General features: G+C 49.4%; 1 protein-coding gene across 1 annotated transcript; it reads left to right on the plus strand.

Moving 5' to 3' along the window:
- The first annotated feature begins 514 nt into the window (after positions 1–514).
- Positions 515–14,268, plus strand: Etfb (electron transfer flavoprotein subunit beta). The gene is made up of 6 exons (XM_051174277.1): positions 515–633; positions 8,630–8,788; positions 9,210–9,368; positions 11,060–11,122; positions 13,059–13,217; positions 14,055–14,268. Exons 1-6 carry the CDS (start codon positions 577–579, stop codon positions 14,223–14,225), a joined length of 768 nt encoding a protein of 255 aa, XP_051030234.1. The 5' UTR covers positions 515–576; the 3' UTR covers positions 14,226–14,268.
- The last annotated feature ends 6,741 nt before the right edge of the window (positions 14,269–21,009 follow it).

Genomic DNA, 21,009 nt, shown 5'->3' on the forward strand with positions numbered 1-21,009 from the left:
CCCGGGGTGGAGGTGGGGGTCGCAGGAGATTTGGACGCAGGGAGAGGATATGGGGGTTAGCCGACACGGGGGAGTCGTAAGGGGACGTGAGGGCTGGGGACGAGCGGACACGGGGTTGTCACAGGGAAGGAAAGCGTAGATGCATAGATATGGAGGGAATCTACAGAAAGAACGCGGAGACAAGCAAGCAAGGGGCCCTTGGGCGTGGGAAAAAAGGCACTGGGTGCGCGTGGAAACAGACATGGAGACTTGGGGTGGTGGAGAAAGAGGGAACCTGGATGTGAACCGCAGAACTGAGGACAACAGAAATGCGGAGGAGGAGGGGCGGGTCTCCCAGAAAACTTCACTCTTAGCAATGCCCTTTCCCCTACTTCCGCGCCACGCCCCCTCCACTCATCGGCCCACCCTGGATCCCGCCTCTCTCCCTGAATGCCATTTCCCATTGGCTTTCTCTGGGCTATGCGGCAGTTGATTGGTTGGTGGTGCGGCACGCAGGCGCAGAGACAGCTACGGAGCGGAGTGACCTGAGGTCTGGCTTAGTCGCAATCTGACCTGGCCAGTGACTGCTACAGGAAGATGGCGGAGCTGCGCGCGCTCGTGGCTGTCAAGCGGGTCATCGACTTCGCGGTGAAGGTGACTTTCCCCACCCCGACTCTGTCCCAGCACCTTGAGAGCGCAGCTATGAGCTTCCAGATCAGGAGCATACCCTGCATGGGAGATCCTTCTCAAATTCTATTGCCCTTTGACCCAGTCAGTCATGCCTGGAGCAAAGATCAAGGGCTGTGAGTTTCCGAAAATCAGAACCCTGTGGGGTTACGACCCCCCCTCCCTCTTCCCCAGTCCCTTGATAAACTGTGGGCTGCAGGGTCATAGTCCCTATTTAACACATGGGGAAACTGAGGCACAAAGTCACTTGGCAAGGGAGAAGCAGAATAGAGACTTCTGTGTAGGGCCTGTGATTGAGTCAGTCGCCCCTTTCCAGACTGCACTGCATTACCTGCTCTGCAAGTGTTCCACGTGGGGAGCCATCTGGCTCCATGGGACTCAGAAACTGCCTCACACAAATAACCACAGGTGGCTTGAGGAAACTCTTTTGCTAGAAAGAGGAGACTTGTGTTTGCTGGAGAACCTAGTTCAAAGGTGCCAGCTTGACTGAGGCAGTGCAGTGTGCCTGGCCTGTCCTTGTTCACGAGAGGTTTGAGAGCTGGACCCCTGAGGTCCTGGCTTCTCCCCGGAAAGAAGCTGGTATAGGCAGCACTAAATCAGACTGGTTCCCTCTCAATGATTGGCCTGACTGATCTGACCTGAAAAAGTTGGTGGCAGTTCATGTCTGTGTCCATCATACTGGGAATTCTCCCTCCGTGTCCTTCAAATTCCCTAGCATTCCCAGCATAGGGACTATGGACCCAAGAGACCTCTGAAATAGGTGAAAACTGGCTACAACGTTGACATTAATATTGACATCCCCACACCCCACTGAGGAATGGTATCGGGAAGATACAGGAGAGACTCGGATGGGAAGTGGCCGGGACCCTAACAGCAGAAATAGGTACAAAGCACCAGCAGAAACAAGTCCTACACAGAGACTATAATCCATTTGTACATCTTCTACACTCAACCCCATAGACTGGATGAGTAAACCAAGGCCTGTGGAGGCCTTACTGCTTGCCAGATGCCCAAGCTTGGGAGGATCCTCAAGCTGGAAAAGCAGCAGGAGTCAGAAGTCCAGGCAAGTCTAGCTCTCAGCCTGTTTGCTAAAGAGAAAACAGGTTGGCTTGAGGATGCTTCTAGCAGCCCATGGCAGAGATAGTTTCCAACTTTACTGAGGCACACAAGGGTTCCTGGGACCCAGCTCAACTACCATTTATTTGTTTGTTTACTCTCTCTCTCTCTCTCTCTCTCTCTGTGTGTGTGTGTGTGTGTGTGTGTGTGTGTGTGTGTGTGTGTGTGTGTGTGTGTGTTTTGATGGGCAATCTAATCCAAATTCCAAATGCTAGGCCAGGCAAGTGTTGTACCACTGAGCTATATATAGCCCCAGCCCTTTTTCTGCTTTATTTTTAAATCATTATTATTTGAAACAGGGTCCTTTTTATTTAATATTTTTTAAATGATTTACTTATTTTGTTTTATGTGCATTGGTGTTTTTGCCTGAAGCATGCATGTATGAGGATGTTGAATACCCTGGAGCTGGAGTTTACAGACATCTGCATGTGGATAGCCCAGTCATTGCTCTTAACCACTGAGCTATCTCTCCAGTCCCTAATTTTATTTTAAATATGTTCATGTGTGTGGATGTGCGCACATAAGTGTAGGTGCCCTTGAAAGCCAGAATAGGGCATCAGAGCCCCTGAAGCCAGAGTTACAGCTGGTTGTGAGCTGCCTGATGGGGTGTTGGGAACTGAACCTGGATCCTTTAGAAGAGGAGCAAGTGTTCTTAGCTGTGCTACCTCTCCAGCCCCTAGGTTGGCCTGGAGCTCACTATGGTAGCGAGGATGACCTTGAAACCCTGATCCCCTGCCTCCACAGCCTTAGCGCAGGGATTACAAATGTGCACTACCATACCTGCATCATCTCTGTTTTATTCTGAGGTGTCTTATTGCCCAGGCTGGCTTTGATGCTTGGCCTGCAGCACCACTCCCAGGATCCTCGACGCCTTGAATCAGTCGGTGGGCATTTCTGGTTTTTCCAGTGAGAGCTGAGAGCTGAGAGGTGAACACAGCATGGCCTCTGCCACTCTCCTTTCCTCGGGGTCAGTGGTGCTTCTCTCCCACACTATGAGGGCTTCCTACTTCATACCCGGTGTCTGCTGGTTCTCTCTCCAAGGAAGTCAGGGTGTCACACCCTGCTAGCCACCTGCTCACTTGGGCCAGACTTAGGCACCATTCTTTCTCCTAACCCACAGCCTCCCATGGATTGTCAGTTCTCAGCCCCAACCCTGATACACCATTGTTTCCTTTCCAGCCTCAGGCCCAAGGTCCCAGGTTCTGCATCAGCCCCTGTTTCACCTAAACCCAAGCTCCATCCTGACCCCTGTATCTTGGGCTCTCCCCTTCAGCCCTTGTTCATCCAGCCTCGGGGACTTCCTACATGCAGGACTGACCTTGCGTTGCCCTCCTCAGGGTTCTGTGTCTCCCCAGCACTCTCGATACAAAGGCCCGCTTCGTTGGGTGGCTTTGGGAGCCCTTTGTTGTTTGGTACAGTCATCCACGTCCCTCCTGGGACCCTCCCTTAGCATCTCTGCTCCCATTACTCAAGCCTGTACCTCATGTTAACTGATTCCCTCACGTTGAACGTGTTCTTTCTCTATCTCCCAGTGTCATCTTCCTGTCTTGACCAATTGATTGCATCAACGTTGAAACAATCTCCTCCCTCGCAGGACCTCTGATCTTGTTCTATAATCCCTTTCCATAGTACATGGTGGTCTCGGTTTACCCCACTGCACCACCAGACGCCAATTTCCAGGTTGGCAGCTCCTTGACAGCTGGACCAGGTCTGCCTCACCTCTGTTCCCAGCGTCACCCAGTTTCTCATAGTGTTTGCTCAAAGATCATCTTCTCTGAGGCCCTCTGTGATCTCTTGTTGAAGACCGCAGTGCTCAGGGGCCCTCCGCCCTCATACTATTAGCATGTAACCAGTGTCACTTTCTGATTGACAATCTGGAATTTAAAATGTGCTGGTGAAAGAGTGCCAGGTATCTTCACAGTGGGAACAGCCCCAGGCTGCAGGCATGCCATCAGAATGGTCTGGCACACTGATAAAATGACCCTTAAAAATTATTTTTGTCGTATGTGTAAGAATGTTGGCCTGTAAATATGTAATGTGCAGTATTTGCATGCAGTGCTCTTGGGGGCCAGAAGAGGGCACCTGATCCCCTAGAACTGAAATTATAGCATGTGAGTGCATGCTCAGAACTGATCCCCAGGCCTCTGCAAGTGCAGCCAGTGTTCTTAACCACTGAATCCTCTCTCCAGTCCCAGGGACCCCAAGACCAGCTGTCTGGGCCCACTCCTGGCTCTGTGACTTTGAGGAAGTTAAATTAGCCACTCAGAGCCTCATTATCCTCCTTTTGACATTGGCACTTATGTTAGTTCCTACTTTATGGGGTTTAGTTCATTTTTATTGCATTTATTTGTTTTAGGGGTGGTGGTGGCCATGTACATGCCACAGCACTACTGTAGAGACCAGAAGCCAACTCGAGGGAGTAGGTTCTCTTCCTCGACTGTGTCTGTCTCAGAGATCAAATTCAGATTGTCAGCTTTGGCAGCAAGCATCCTTATCTACTGAACCACCTCAGTGGCCCAAAAGGGTGGCCCAGGCTGGCCTGAAACTCATCATCCTCCTACCTGAGCCTGTTCAGCATATCCTACTGGCAAGTGCCCCATGTGGGCTATTGGAGTTAGGTTAGATAGTCCTTGGAACAGTGCCTGGTATGCAGTGAGTGCTGTTAACTGTTTGAACTGTGAGTGATAGAAGTCTCTTTAGCAATTTCCTTAAAATATAACCAGTACTTGCAGAGATGGAGAAAGAAGGTATTAATTTGGCAACTCTGTGGTGTTTGGTTATGACCAGGGACATGTTTTCCATGAAGGTTAACTCTCTTTGAGTTATCCAGGGGAGGCTGGATAATTGAGGCCCAGAATAGAACCTTGTGACCCAGGAAGCATGTCTCTACCTGTGGAGTGACTGCCCTGCCCCTTTAGTGCTTGAGACACTGGCTCTCTGCACCTTCCTTCACTACCCACACTTTCACCTCCCAACCTCAGGCCCTGGACCACTTCCAAGGGACGTTCTCAGTTCGCTATCACTGAGCTCCCTTGTTGGCAGCTCTGACCCCACATTAGCCAGTCTGTCACTGGTGCCACCAGTGTGTGATCTCCCATCAGGCTTTGCTACTCTGCTTATTCTGTGCCCTTTCCCATCAAGCTAAGAAAGGTATGGCACATACCCAAAGGGAAGTCTGTACACTTTGTCAAGGGCCCAGGAAAGGCTGCCAGAAACTGCATTTAAAAACTTTCCCATTTAAAAATGTGTGTGTGTGTGTGTGTGTGTGTGTGTGTGTGTGTGTGTGCACATGCACAAGCAAGCATACATGTATGATCCCCTGGACCTAGGTCAGAGGACATTTGGAGGGAACCATTTCTGTCCATTCACTATTAGATCCTGGGGTTCAAAGTCTGGCTTAGCAGCAGGCACCTTCACCTACTGAGCCCTCTCGCTTGGCCTCTATTTCCTGTATATTTGTTTGTCTTTTGTTGGTTTTGTTTTCATGTGTCCTAAACTGGTCTTGAACTCCTGACTCTCCTGCCTCTATCTCCCAGATACTGGGGTTATAAGTTTGCACCCCTACACTCTGCTCATACTCATAGAAACCCTTTTGCTCTGTAATTCCATCTACCCAGGAAGCCTCCCCATGAACACTAAAAGTTCAAGGCCAGCCTAAGCTACAGCTAATCCAAGGCGTTCTGAGTAATGTGATAACCCTGTCTTAAAAGGGGGGGGGATCATTGCTGGTGATATAGTTCAGTGGCCCAGTGTTTACTTAGAACACAGTAAGCTCTGGGTTGTGTCTTTTACAGGGAGTAAGAGATCGTTTATTCTAGAGCCATTTTGAGTGACCATGGCCTGGAACACAGATTAATTTTACCCCATTACATCTTCCAATGTGGAAGCAGTTTCCTGAAATTTTCATAGTTTTTCAGAACAAAGAAAATCATGGATCAAGGCAAGTTTAAAATATAGTAGTGGCTATACCAGAGAGGTGGGTTCATTGAGATGGGGGAAGCTTTTCTATAGCCTAATATACTACAGGATGGCATTCTTAGCCTTTGGACCAGTGGAAACTGGTGGTCTGTTAAGTTAATAGATTCTAAAAGTTTGTATCTTTAGTCCAAAGAAGTTAGTTCAGACACAAGGGAGGGCCAAGACTAGACTAGACTAGACAAGACTAGAAGTAGCCCAAGATAAGGTAGTTAGCCTCTGGACCTGCAACATTCCAGTCTCTGCACAGTCCTGATTTTCCAATCAGTCAAAATCTGCAGACAATGCCTGCTTTCAGTTTTCTTCAAAATACAAAACCCTCTCTTGGATGTAGAAGCAATAGACACAATTGCTGGCTCCATAGGGCCTCCTGCTTCCAAGGCAGTTTTAAGTCAGACCCCTTCCTCTGTTCCCACTTCCTCCGTGGGGATCTTGGATCAGCACTTGGTTTCATGTGCCTCAGTTGCTCCAACATGGCGATGACAGTGATGGTGTTCTCTGGCTGTTAGGACAAATCACAAGAATCCAGGCTGCTAAAGTGAATTAGACCCATTGGGGGTAGGGCTGTCTGCATGGGGCAAAGCTTAGAATGCTGAATCATCTGAATCTGTAGCTAAAATACACGTAAGAGAGGTCTGGAGATGCCACTCAGTCATGGGGGTTTGCTGGCATGTTGGGCTGAACCCTCAGTTCTGCCAAAAAAGAAAATAAAACACTACTGTAGCCATGTGAGGCCAGTCCCTCCAAGAGACTGGAAGAGACTGGAGCCGTGTCAGGCACCTTAAAAGGTGGTTCACTGAGCAGGTAGATAGGTGAGCTGGCAGATTTCCTTGGTCACTTTGTCCTGGGGAAGCCACAGTGAGGTCAGCCCTGGGCCTTCCCCAATTTAATCAGCACAAGCTTTTCCTGGGGAGGGAGTTTCCTCCCTGCCTTTAAAGAGGAAAGTCGTATATTGCTCTTTCTTCCTTTCTTTCTTTTTAAGATAGTATCTCATGTAGCCCAAGTTGGTCTCAAATTTTATGTAGCCAAAGTTGACCTTGCACTTCAGATTCTTAGATTCTTCTGTCCCAAATTCTGGGATTACAGGCCCATATCACCATGCTTGATTTACCTGATGCTGGGGTGGAGCCCAGGCCTTCTTGCATGCCAAGAAAGCACTCTGCAAACTAGGCTATATCGCCAGCCCTATCTTGAATTTTATCTTTTAAGGCAAAGGTCTTTTGGTTTTTTGGTTTTTGGTTTTTCTCCTTGCTGGTTTGTCTAAATGCATGGGGAGGTACTCTGGGGCCTTATCTGTGACCTTGTGGGGCAATGTTCCCTGCTTGGTTGACCAGTATTTGTTTCTATGGTGATGTATAGGACTAATCAAAGCCAGGACCAGTAACCCAGCACTAATGAGGATCACAACTCTGGGGCTAGCCGGGGCCACAGAGCAAGTTCAAGGCCTGTCTCAACATACAAAGAGATACTGCAATGTAGCTAACTGATGGAAGGCCTGTCTAAAATCTACCAATGAGAGCTAGGGTCGTGCCTCAGAGGCAGAGCTTCTGCTAGGATCCCCAGTGAGGATCTGGGGGCATGGCTCAGTGGTAGAATCCCCACTAAAATCTCCCAGTGAGTGGTGGGGGTGTGACTCAGTGGAGAATGCTGCCTAGAATCCCCCAGTGAGGGACTGGGAGTGTGGCTCAGAGCCAAAGCCCCCCTGCCTTGCATGCCTTTGGAAGGCCGTTGATGCCTATCACTAAAGTCAGTGCTGGTGGCCTCTACCATGAAGCCAGCCCGCTCTGCCCTGACCACATTGGCTTCCCTTGACTCTACTTCCTCTTCCGGCTCCTTTAGACATCGTGGTCCTAACAACTGCTGCAAACTTCCCTGGAAACTGTTCCTCACACTTCAGCTGAGTAACCTCAGTCCTCTTTCTGATCTTAGCCTAAGGGCCGCTATCCCATGGAGCTCTTCCCTAACAGGTGCTGCCAGACTGTGACACCTTCAACCAGGCGCTGCAGCTCAAAGCCTGCTTCCTGCTATGGGCATGGCGGGTGATGAGAGCTGGTCTCTGAGGCTAGAAGTACAGTGGTGGGTGGCGGTACCGGGTGCAACTGATGACACACACCTGTAATCCTGGCACTAGTGAAGGAAGGGAAGTTGTCCTTTGATCTACTGGTGCATCCCGTGACACACGCAAAGGCTCACACTAACATACAACAATAACATTTACATTTTCATTTTTAATTTTACATGTGTGTGTGTTTGTATGTGCATATGTGAGCACAGTATGTACATGGTCCGAAAGAGGGTGTCAGATCCCCTGGAGTCGGAGTTACAGGAAGATGTGGTGGAAGAGCAGCAAGTCCTCAAAAATTACACAGATTTAGTACACCGATCCCCTGGGCCTCCAAAGGGAGGGCTCTGCCCACATCCTGAGTTCAGGTCAATGAAAGAATTTGGCTTTTGTTTGCTCTCACTACTCAGCCTGCCCTCCAGCTCCTGAACCTCTTACCTCAGCCACCCACTCCAGTGTTGGGATTTCCTGGTGGGTGTTCACTGGGGCTGAAGCATACAAAACTTTCTCCCGTAAATACACGTGTGTGTATGCACGCACACAGACATGCATATGGGTATGCCAAGAGTAGAGAGAGGCCAGACAACCATGTCACATGGCCCTGCTGCTTAGTAAAATCCAAATGAGAGATGAGAGGGTGGCCTGGCATCGCCTGTGAGTTCTGAACGACCTAGAACCGGTGACCCTAGACAAGAAGGTCTTGGCCCTTTGTGGACCTCTGCTGGCACCATCTAGCTGTGCAAGGGTCAGCACTAAGGCCCTCGCCCTAAGTCCTTCCCTGATGCCGTGCCTTCCCTGTCTGCCGCACAGATCCGGGTGAAGCCTGACAAGTCTGGAGTGGTCACCGATGGCGTGAAGCACTCCATGAACCCATTCTGTGAGATTGCAGTAGAGGAGGCTGTGCGGCTGAAAGAGAAGAAGCTAGTGAAGGAGGTCATCGCTGTCAGCTGTGGCCCCTCACAGTGCCAGGTGCTTAGGGGCCCTGAGTAGGAGTGAAGAGGCTGGGACCTCGACTCCTGAGTCTGAGGGAAGAGGCTGTGTGAACACATGGATCTGAGGGAGGAAGCTACTTGAACCATTGAGTCTGAAGGAGAAGGCTGGGCCTGGACCCTGGGTCTGAGGGAGGAGGGCTAGGCCTGGACCCTGAGCCTGAGGGAGGAGGCTGGGCCTGGACCCTGGGTCTGAGGGAGGAGGCTGGGTCTGAGGGAGGAGGCTGGGCCTGGACCTTGGGTCTGAGGGAGGAGTCTGGGTGTGAGGGAGGAGGCTGGGCCTGGACCCTGGGTCTGAGGGAGGAGGCTGGGCCTGGACCCTGGGTCTGAGGGAGGAGGCTGGGTCTTGGGTATTTGCGAGCAGGATGAAGGTATCTAGTTAACTGCTCTGCCCTCTTTAGGAGACCATCCGCACTGCTCTGGCCATGGGTGCAGACAGAGGCATCCACGTGGAGGTGCCAGCCGCGCAGGCAGAAAGCTTAGGCCCCTTGCAGGTGGCCCGGGTCCTCGCCAAGCTGGCTGAGAAGGAGAAGGTGGATCTTTTGTTCCTGGGCAAGCAGGTTGGTATGTCAATCCTCCCCTTGCCTACCCTCGCCCTGCTGAGGGCGGGTGTGAGACCACACTACAGCAGGCCCAGGACACTCAGCACAGGGCCCTGCCCTCTCCACTGACAGAGCATGAGCCAGCCACAGGCCACTGTGTCAGAAAGACGTTTGCATTTCAGTGAGCTGTGGATCGGGCTCACATGGGTGAGGCAGAGGCCTGGCCCAAGCCAGGGGCAGTGTAGGGGCAGTAACAGGTTAAGAACATACCGAGTCTGGCTTGGTAACTGTGCCTGTGTTTGGGTCAAGAGTGTGAACAACCAAAGAACATGCTGAGTGGAAGAGTCAGACACGTGGGTATGTGAAGAGCCGAGACATCACGGAGATGTGGGTAGGAATTCAGGAGACTTGCCTGGCTTTGACACAGACTTGACAGTGTCTGTTGTAGGGCACTAGGGAGCCGCAGCTGGTCTGTGAGCAGGAAAGGGACAGGATCTCCTTTGGGGCCAGGATGAATGGAGGTGGACCACACTGGGCTCACTGAGGCAGTCTTGTCCCCTTTGGAGACCCAGGGACACTGCCCTTTTGGTGGGAGCTACCTCCACCCTTGTAACAAAGAAAAGCTTCCAGGCTGGAGAGATGACTCGGCAGTTGAGAGCAGAGTTCAATTCCCAGGAACCACATGATGGCTCACAGCCATCTGTAGTGGGATCTGATGCCCTCTTCTGGCATAAAGTCATACACATGCAAATAAAGCCTCATAAATAAAATAAATAAATCTTTTTTTTTAAAAAAAAAAAAGATATGCTTCATGGTGTCTCAAGAGGAGGGCTGAAGAAGGGGGATGTGGGAAGAGCCATAGGCAGAGGGGAGGAGAGAGATGAGGGATTATGGATGGTACTGAGAAGGTGGGAGATCAATGAGACATACAGGAACCAGAGGAGACAGCTGGGGACCTGGGGGGGGGGCGGAATCTCCAGGGCCAGCCTTGGGGAGACGGTATGGGTGCAGGTTATGGGAATCCTGCCAGCACTGTGAAAGTCAGGTAATGGAAAACATTAGCAAAAGCCAGGGAGTCACAGCAATATTGCATAAACTGAGACTGAGTGCTGAATCAGAGAACAAACCACAGAGACAGGGCCTGGTGGGGTTGGGTACCTCCAGGACGAGGTGTCGGCAGCCTGGCATTTAGCAGCTCCAGGAACACCAGGGCTTGTGTTCCAGCTTGAGTACTGTGCCCATTCCTGAACCAATCAGTGAAATAAGGAGGGGAGGGTAGATAGGATACCCTCACTGGCTCTGCTCTCGTTCCTTCTGTTTCTGCTGTGTTAGCACAGATCCTGGCTGCCTTGGGAGTTAGGTGAATGAACAACTGCACAGAGGTCAAAAGGGATGCCAGGTGGCTTCACATCCCTGCACAAGGGACTGCTTATTGCCTTGGTCCCAGGGAGGAAGTCATTCTAGAACAGGAATCAGCAGTCTATGGCTTCAAGCAACATCTGCTTTGCCAATAAAGTTTTATTGGTACACCCACACGTGTTCATTTGCATATCTCCTGTAGCTAGGGTGCTATGTGGCCTGCTTGAACAGTTTGCAAAGCCTAAGTGTTCCCTGTCTTGCCTGCTGGGCACTGTCAGTGATAAGAAGTCTAAATGGGCTGGCACAAGCCCAACCATCATCACAGACTCCTCCCCGCTTCTCCCTTCTAGGCCATCGATGATGACTGTAACCAGACGGGTCAGATGACAGCTGGACTTCTGGACTGGCCGCAGGTGAGGCTGGGGTAAGGAGCGCCTGACCTCATCCTCCAAGCTCAGCCCTTCCCTGGGACCTTTGCACCTGCTGCCTTCACCTCCTGTGACGCTGTTTCCCCCACTCACTTCCTGACTCCCTCATGCTCTGCTTCAGGTCTCTGCTCAGAGGGCCCTTTCTTGTCCACACTGGATGAAGCACTGTTCTGAAGAGACAAGTTTACCAGTTACTAGACTAGATTATCCGGGTTTTTGTAGCAGCTTTACTGAGAAACAAGGGACCTACAGTAAGCTGTGAGCCCCTTAAGTGTATGATTTGTGATGAGAGGCCTTGTCTCAAAAAATAAGGTCGAGGGCTGACAAGATGGGTCAGTGGATAAGGGTGCTGACCTGTTTGCTTCCCTGGACCCACATGGTGAGTCAAAACCAACTTCCCCAAGTTGTACACACACACACACACACACACACACACACCAACTTCTCCAAGTTATACACACACACACACACACCAACTTCTCCAAGTTATACACACACACACACACACACCAACTTCTCCAAGTTGTACACATACACACACACACACACAAATAAATGTAAATTTAAGATTAATAAAATTAATAAAAGGGAGCATGACTGAAGGAGATACCAACTGTTGTCCCCTGGACTCCACATGCATCTGTACGCCCACACATGTGCAAGCCCACACATGTGCAAAAACATTCCAGATTTGCGGCCTGACACATTTGGATACAGGTTGACCCATTGCAGAGTCATGATAATGCACCTCAAATGTCAGGGTTAAATTTAAACTAACTAGGACATGGTGAGATGATTCAGCAGGTAAAGGCACTTGCTGTTAAGTCTGACCACCTGAGTTCGATCCCTGTGAGCTTCTAATTCTCTTCCTCCTCCTCTTGAGTTCTGTGATGACAGGTATGCATCTAATTTGTGTGGTACTGGGAGGGAACATAAAGCTTTGTGCGCACCAGGCAAGCACTGTTACCAACTGAGCTACAGTCTCACTTCCTGTCTGTCTGTACAGACCTCCAGACCTCTATGGTTAGCTAGTGGCTATCTCCGCCCTCTAATCTTCAGGCAAGCTTAATTTGTTAGAGTATAAACAAGAGATCACCACATTCCCCCTTTTTTTGTCTAAAAGTAAAAAAAAAAAAAAAAAAAAAAGTTACAACTAATTTAAGAAAAACTACATACAATAAGTACAATAACTATGCACAATATGTACAGGCAATAAGTACATCAACAATGTGTAGCTCAACAATTGACAAATTCAGAGAAAATTCTCCGTATCTATCCTATCTTGATGAGTCCAAAATGTACTTAACAACAAGGAAAACTATAATTCATCCCCAACCTCGAAGTTCCTGATTCAACAGTGGAACTGAAAACCTGGTTCAGGTTCTGTAGGTTGTATGGAGGGCTGGAGAAACGGGTCAGTTAAGAACACGGTTCCCAGTATCCAAGTCACATCGGGCAGGTTACTGCCTGTGAATCCAGTTCCAAGGGCATCCAGCACCCTCTTCTGGCCACTGTGGGCACTGTGTGTGTGTGTGTGTATGTGTGTGTGTGTGTGTGTGTGTGTGTGTGTGTGTGTGTGTGTGTTGGTAGGGAGTTGAGGGAGGGGTGTGCACATATGTACAGATACCTACAGTGGAGCTGTAGTTACAGGCAATTGTAAGCCAGCAGTCAGGGATGCTGGAAGCAAACCCGGGATTTCTGCAAGAGCAGCAGCAAGTGCTTTTAGCCACTGAGCCACCCGTCCAGCCCCATCGCCACATTTGAATGAAGATGTGACCGATGTGCTTGCTGTGGGTCCCTCCTGACTTTACGTCTCACAGGGACTTCTGTCTTTTGCTGTCATTTCCTTGCGTTTCACTTCTCTGAGCATATGCTCAGTGCCTGTTTTGAATTCACTTTTCTCTGATTCTGTCCCCTCCAGGGCACATTTGCCTCTCAGGTGACACTGGAGGGGGACAAGATAAAAGTGGAACGGGAAATTGATGGGGGTCTGGAGACCCTGCGCCTGAAGCTGCCATCAGTGGTGACTGCTGACCTGAGGCTCAATGAACCTCGCTATGCCACACTGCCCAACATCATGGTGAGTGGCCAGTGGCAAGCCACTGGGGCCTGTTGTAGGAAGGGCTGGTTTTCCCCAGTGATTGGATGGCATACGGCATATCACGTCCAAAGGAGAGGGCCACCTGGCCGTCTTGGCTAGCCATTCCCAGGCTTGTGTCTGCCAGTGGTAAAGTGATGGGGAGTGTAGCAACAGGAGAGCCTGTCAGAGACACAGCTGGTGCAACATCTCTGCAGATCCCAGAGAGGTTTCTTCCTGTTGTCCTAGCCAGAAGGAGTTCACTAGATGATCCTGGACAAATCCACTCACCGTGGCTCATGAGGGAAGGCTCGTGGCCATCTCTGCCAGTTGGAAGTCATTGCATAGGCCACGTTGGTGGGAGCTAAGGTCTCTTGGTTGAAAGAAAGTTAATAAGTTGATCCCAGATCCTCATAGCAAACAAGATAAGTTCTTTTCAGTCAGCTTGACCAAGATGGTGTGTTTGTTGAGTCATCGTGGCCAAAATGGAAGGTGGAGTGTGTCACCCTGGCTTATAGAAGGGTTCAGTGGGTCAAGTCAGCCAATATGGAGGCATCAGTAGGCCATCTCAGCTGCAGTCTGGAGTTACCGTAGCCAAAAGGGCAGCATCTATTCTGTCTCTGCTCTGTGAGAAGCTGAGGATGGGTCACTAAGGGAGATCTCCTGCCGTAGGTGAGCATCCCAGCCTGTGGAATAGACTACATCCATGTAGCTTTGAGGAAGCCCAGCCCTGGCCAGCAGGGAGGTCTTGGGGGGGGGGGTCTGGCAAGAGATATGACTCTACACCATTCACCAGAAGGAGGTAGGGTAGCCCTGTGAGCCACTAATTCCTGTGTACAGAAAGCCAAGAAGAAGAAGATTGAAGTGATCAAGCCTGGAGACCTGGGTGTGGACCTGACCTCCAAGGTCTCTGTGATCAGTGTGGAGGAGCCCCCTCAGCGCTTAGCAGGCGTCAAGGTGGAGACCACAGAGGACCTGGTAGCTAAGCTGAAGGAGGTGGGGCGGATCTGAGACCCTCCCTTATCCGCTGCAATAAAACCGTGCCTTTCCGAGATACTGCCTCTGCTTCCTCATTCTGTGGATGGCATTGTTTGATTCACTTGGCAGACATCTACATAAATCTCCCATGTGACCAGCCCTGTGCAGGGTGAGGCTGAGGAGCAAGCTTTCAAGTCACATCCCTGCCACTGACGTCACTGTAAAGGAATGGTTCAGGTTGAACCATGAGGGCTGGGTGGGGAGGCACACTCACCTTTGGGGTCTTATGTGAGATGCCTAGCCCAGCTGGTAGGGTCAGAGAACCTACTTGAAGCTGGAGTCCAGATGAGTGCTGGGGGATTTCAGGGAGACACAGGCTCATAGCTGCAGTGGGTTTGGGCAGTCTGACGTCTGATCAGACATGTCGCTACTGAGGTAAGAGTGTGTTGTCTGCTTTGGGACACATAGGCCAGGAAGACATTAAAAGCTTGTGGGCCAGGGCTGTATTTCAATGGCAGGGCACTTGCCTAGCATGCAAGAGACCTTGTGTTCCACTCCACTGGCAGAAGAATCAAACTGAGTCAAGCATGGTGGCTGTTGACTGGAGTCCCAGGGGGAATGGCACAAGTTGGGGATCACTGTGGGCCTCATAGTACAGAAACGAAAACCAAAATGCTCAGGTGAGATGAAGAGGTCAGGACCCCACAGTCAAATACAGAGAGTCTAGATCCTCATACTCACCCTTACCAGGCTGTCCCTGGCATGCCAGAGCACATGGGGACAGCATGGTGTCATAGTTAAGACAATGGGTTCTGTATCTAGGCCTAGAGTTCAGACCCCACCTCTGGCTGGTCTCTAGCTCCAGGATCCTGAGGCAGATGGTCTTTGAGTCAGGGTTCCAGCTCACCAGGTGGGATTAAGGTAACAATGGCTATGACTACACATAGCTTTTTGTGGGGTGACCAGTCACCCCAATGCTTCAAGGCTTAGATTGCTCATCTGAGCATCTGTAGTTTGCCATGTGCTGTAGCAGCCCTCTCCAAGGTAATCGCTAAGCTGCTGGAACCCTCCCCAAAGCCTTTTCTTTTTAAAGAGGACATTTATTATTTTACCGTATTTATGTGTATGTGTGTGCATGTGGCAGGAGGGTATGTGTGTATGATTAAAGGTGCCTCTGGAAGCCAGAGGCAGCAGAGCCACTGGAGTTAGAGTGACAGGTGGCCATGAACCACCTGACAGGTGCTGGCAGAGAGAGAACTTAGGTCCTCAGCAAGAGCAGGAAGTAACCACTTAGCCCATGCCTTTTCCCCAAGCCTAGGATACCTTTGATTTGTTTTGAAGGTTTCATAGATGCATACGATGTGCCTTGCTAGGCATGATGATGCAGGCATTTAATCCCAGACTTGGGGAGTCGGAGACAGAGGCAGAGGTGGAGGCAGGTAAATATTTCTCTGTGAGTTCAAGGCCAGCCTGGTCTATATACCAAGTTCCAGAACAGCCAAAGCTACACAGTGAGACCGTGTCCCTCCAACATGTCCCCATCCTATCTTCACATCCTTTTATTTTTAAATGTTTTTGTAACCCACTAATTTAAATCAGTCCTGTCTGCTGTAATTTGGACTGTTCTTGTTGGCCAATTTTTGTGCAGATAACCATAGCTACAAATTTCACAGCACTTCCTCCCTCCTCCAGCTGTTAGATTCTTTCTGCCTCTTCTGCTGTGTTCAGGTGGCAGAGGGAATGGTACCCATGTCCAATTTAGGGCTGAGCACTCAGAGTCACTTAATTTCCTCAAGATGGTGGCAGCCACCGAGAGACCCTGAGGGGAGAGGAGTAGTCTACAGAGCCCACAGTGTCTCCAAAAAGAACTAGAACCAGGCTGGTCTTATGGGAAGATGCTTTTAAAAAGTGGCCTCACTTTTTATTGGAAGGGAAGATGGAGGAGCACAGCTATGCGCTTGGTGGAGAATGGTAAAACTAGACATGGCAGTGAAGCGGGGGAGGTGGGGATGGCTGCAGGGGATAAAGGACCTTTACTACTGAACGGGGCCTGTCCTTAGCCAGTGGGCTGATCTGCAGCACGGAGCCACATCTGCTGCAGCCCGTGCTGCTCAGCCTGCTGGGGCAGCCAGCACCAAAGGCAGGGAGGTGTGTGCTGGCCTGAAGCTCTTAAGGATCCTGTCCCCTGATGCCCTGTGGAGCCTCAAGATCACCCTGACTCTGGGCAACAACAGAGAGACACTTCTCAGTGGTAGTCCAGGATTTATGGTCCTTCGGAAATTAGAAAACTTAAGCCAGACCAATGAGTCACTGCAGTCAGTGTTAGCACATAAAGCTGAGGTGGGAAAGATGGCTGGCTGGATAGGATGTGTGCTATCCACAAAGGGATGGAGCTGAAGACAGGAAGGTGTGAGAGGGTGGCTGCTGGTCAGGGAGCATGTCATTGCCAAACAGGATGTACATGATGGTGTGCAGCAGGCTCTGGTCCCAAACTTGCTGCCCAGCCAGACAATCATACCACCTCTGAGCAAGGGTAGGATTTTGGAGATGGAGAACAGTTCATTTTCTGGATTGGACCTTCTTGAAAGACCTTCAAGATCCATATGCCGCTGGAGGCTATGTTGGTGTCTGTGGTCTGTGTTGCCACCAGAGGCCATGTTGATATCTAGGGTTCATGTTCCTGCTGGATGCCATTTGATGTCCGTGGCCTGTGCTGCTGCCTGAGACCCTGTTGGTGTCTGTGGTCCATGCTGGTGGCTGAATTGAAGTCTGTGGTCAATGTTATGGAACCCCCAGAAAGACTACCACCAAGGAGAGACTCCTCGAATGCAAAAACAAAGGTTTCCTTTATTAGCAAGGTGCAGCAAGGATTCTACCTGCTAAGGAGCTAGCGGAATAAGGCTTACAGCTAAGAGGGATTTTTAAAGGGAAAGTCCACAAGATTGAAAGTCTTGAGATTACAAAGCTTCCATGGTTACATAGGATAAAACAACTGTATGTTTAAGCAGGATACAATTGAGCAGGATATTGTAGGGGAAATAAGTTTGTTAATTATCTCCTGGGCCAGGGAGTTTTACAACCATGAGTTGATGGCTATCTGGTCTTGTTGAGGACAGATGTTGACAGGGCTGGGGTGTGTTATCTGGTCTCAGGCCTCTAGTCACAGTGCCCAGTCCTTTGTTTAGCCTTATCTGTCTGGCTGCCTTTCAGAGCTCAGAGGAGCTTGAAACTCATCTTTTTGAAGTCTAAGTTTTTAGACTTTTATTAATTTTTCCTGTTTCAGTCAGTACTGTCACCGGGGACCATGTTGAGGTCTGTGTTCCCTGTTGCTGCTAGAGGCTCTGTGGATGCCCATGGTCTGTGCTCCTGCTGGAGACCATGTCGATGTCCATGATCTGTGTTACCACTGAAGGCCATCTTGATGTACAAGGCCTGTGCACCATACTTTCTTTTGGGCCACCAACCAGCCCCCAACTCATGACACAGAAACTTGTTATTAGTTATGAATGCTCGGCCGTAGCTTATGCTTATTTCTAGCTAGCTTTTTTTTTTTTTTTTCTTTAACTTAACCTGTTTCTCTTCATCTACGGTTTGCCTTCTTTTTGTCTATCTTACTTTTCTGTTGCTTCTATGTATGACTGGCCGGTGGCTGCCGGGCTTATGGCCCTGGGGATGTCACTCTTCCTCCTCCGCTTTCTCCTCTCTGGAGCCTGGATTTCTTCTACTTATTCTCTCTGTCTGCCAGCCCAACCTGCCCCTCTCTTGTCCGGCTATTAGCCATCCAGCTATTTGTTAAACCCATCAGACAAGGTGAAACAACAACACATCTTTTCATAATTAAACGAACGCAGCATAAACAAACTTAACACATATTTGGCCAGTTAAAGCAATATTCCACAACAGGTCTGTGCTGTTGCCAAGGGCCATGTTGATGTCTGTAGTCTGTGCTGTCACCGGAAACCATGTGGGAGTCCATGCTACTGCTGACTGCAAAGATCAAAAGTTCCTTTTGCAATGGCATTAATGACTGCAGATTCACAGTTGAGAATGAGAGACATTAAAGGCTTCTGTGACAACACCCCCCCCCCCCGCAAAGAAATAGTTTAGGCAGGAAGCCTTTGGAGAGAGCCCTTAAAATTGTGATAGGGATGCTGGAATGTAGCTCTTCATTGCTGATTGCTTCTGGTCGGGTGGGATGGGGAAGTTTCCTGTCAGGGACTGGCCACTGGGAGTCTAGCCATGCTCCAGTGAGTATATGGTAACACAAATTGGACTTGGTGTATTTTTTCTTTTTCCTTTTTTCTTTCTTTTTTTGGGGGGGGGGCGGCACAGGTTGAGGGTGAACCTGGGAAGACTGGGAAGTGAGTGTGATCAGGGTACATTGTGTGAAATTCCCAGATAATCAATACAAATATTACGTTGAGGAAAAAGTCTCTTAGTCTCAGCACTTTGAGCAGTTATGAGTCGATGTTAATCTCTGCTCACTGCAGAAAGGCTTCTCTGGCCAAGTGAGAGCAACACCTGCCTGTGCCAAGTCCTGTTTTTTTTTTTTTTTTTTTTTTTTAAAAAAAAAAAAAAAAACAGAGCTGTTACTGGGCCTGGTGGCCCACACCTTTAATCCCAGCACTCAGGAGGCAAGGCCAGGTGGATCTCTGAGTTTGAGGCCAGCCTGGTCTACAGAGTGAGTGCCAGTATAGCCAGGGCTACAGAGAAACCCTGTCTCAAAAAAAGTTTCACTACTTATTTTTAAATTGTATGTGTACGTCTGTGTGCCGCTTACATGCATGCAGTTACACAGGCTAGAAAAGAACATAGAAGTCCCTGGAATTGGAAGCACAGATGGCTGTGAGCCACCATGTGGGTACTGGGAATTGAACTCTGGTCCTCTGAAAAAGCAGCCAGTGGTCTTAACCTCTGATTCTTCCCTCCGTTCCCAGCCAGCCCCCTTTGTGGAGTCAGGGTCTTCCTATATAATCCAGGCTTGCTTCAGACTCAAGCTCCTCCAGCTTCAGTCTCCTCTAATGCTAAGGTTAGAGTGATGCAGTGAAATGCTTGGCAGGCTGGGCCTCTTGACCCAAGCTAACAGTCTCAGAGGGCCTCAGAAGGCTGTGGGCCAACAGCCGTGACTCCTCCCCAAGGGGCTGCTCCAGAGGACACAGCAATAGCAGCTGTGTTCCAACGGCTTTTTTTTTTTTTTTAACCACACAGCAAAGTGCATTGCAACTAGTCTGAGGACAGAAAGTGGTCTGGGAATGTCCTCTAAGTCCTCTGGTTAGAGCTATCACAGAACTTATTAGCTCTGATGGAATAGAGACCCTACTTTCCCTTCTCTTTTTCTCTTACCTCATTTGTTTATATTTATATTATTGGTGGTGAGATGGTGCCATGGTATTTTTCTAGGCCGATCTGAAACTTGTTATGTAGCCCAGGCTTGTCCTCTGCCTTCTAAGTGCTGGAATTTCAGGTGTGTGCTACTAGGCCAGCTCCGTGTGTTTATTTGGATTTAGTTCTGGGGATTAAACTCAGAGTCATATGCTTGCTAGGAATAGCCATGCCCCACCCCTCACTGGAATATTCTAGGCAGAAGCTCTATCACTGAGCCACACCCCCAGCTCCTCAATAGGGGATTCTAGACACGGGCTCTACCTCTGAGCCATACTCTTGCCCTTCTCTGGAAGATTCTAGGTAGGAGCTCTGCCACTGAGCTATACACATAGCCTTTGAAGAAGAGCGTGCTAGACCAGCACTATGTCACCTGTCATACCCCAGTCCTCTTTGAGTGTCTCACTAAGATGTCCACCCTGGCCTTGAGCTCACTGTAGCACAGGCAGGCTGTGAATTTTGAACTTCGAATAGGAAGTCCTCTTGTCTCAGATTCCTCAAGTGTTGGATGGAGTGACAGCTCCCCATGGGTCAAGTGAAAAGCACACAGCTATAGCTTAAAAGCTAGCACCCACATATGACAGAAAGCATGCAATGTTTGTCTTTCTGGGTTACATCACTCAGGATGACCGTTTCTAGGTCCATTCATTTTTTCATGTTTCTAAGCAGCTGAATTGTCTTCTAATGTGTAAATGTATTCTGTTTATCTAAATGGGATACGTATATCATACCCCTCCTCTAAATGCTCAGGAATCTAGTCAGAAGGGGGGATGCAAAGACTGTGAGAGTCAGAAGTGGTGGGTGACTCCAAGGAAACATCATTTTCCAGATACAAGCTTGATGCATACATGAACTCCCAGGAGACTGTAACAGCATGCACAAATTCCTGCCCAAGCACCAGCCGGACAAAACCCCAGCATGGGCAACAGGAAATGGACACAAAGTCTCACCCCTAGCCAAGAAGCTATGGGAAACTGATAACTGCTTGGAGAGGGAAATCAGTTTTCTTCAATGGTGCAACACTGGCCATATCCCAGGGCAGGTCCCATGGTCAAACATAGTCGGCCAACACAAAAGTGGACTCCCTGCTTTCACCTTATTTTATGACAGAGAAAGAACATGGAGATGAGCGGGTAGGCAAGTTGGGAAAGGTTTGGAAGGAGTGAGGGGACAGGAAGAGATATGATCAAAATATATTATCAGAGAATAAATTAAAACATTATTATTATCATTCATTTATTTATTTTTAAGATAGAGTCTCTCTATTGTCCTGGCTGCCCCAAAACTCCCTATGTAGACCAGGATGACTTTGAACTCAGTAAGATTCGCCTGCCTCTGTCTCTCAAGTGCTGAGTTAAAGACATGTACCACCATGTCCAACAAAACATTATGTTTTTCAGTTTTCTGACATAGCGTTTAAGAGCTGTATGTGATA

The sequence above is a fragment of the Phodopus roborovskii genome, unplaced genomic scaffold (genome assembly GCF_943737965.1).
Source record: "Phodopus roborovskii unplaced genomic scaffold, PHOROB, whole genome shotgun sequence".
Classification (NCBI taxonomy): Eukaryota; Metazoa; Chordata; class Mammalia; order Rodentia; family Cricetidae; genus Phodopus; species Phodopus roborovskii.

Bases quoted from the DNA above. Each gene is read 5' to 3' on its own strand.
- Etfb (XM_051174277.1), top strand. From the start codon at position 577: ATGGCGGAGCTGCGCGCGCTCGTGGCTGTCAAGCGGGTCATCGACTTC. The intron at 8,789-9,209 runs GTGCTTAGGGGC...TGCCCTCTTTAG, and splicing joins GTGGCCCCTCACAGTGCCAG to GAGACCATCCGCACTGCTCT. The intron at 11,123-13,058 runs GTGAGGCTGGGG...TGTCCCCTCCAG, and splicing joins GACTTCTGGACTGGCCGCAG to GGCACATTTGCCTCTCAGGT.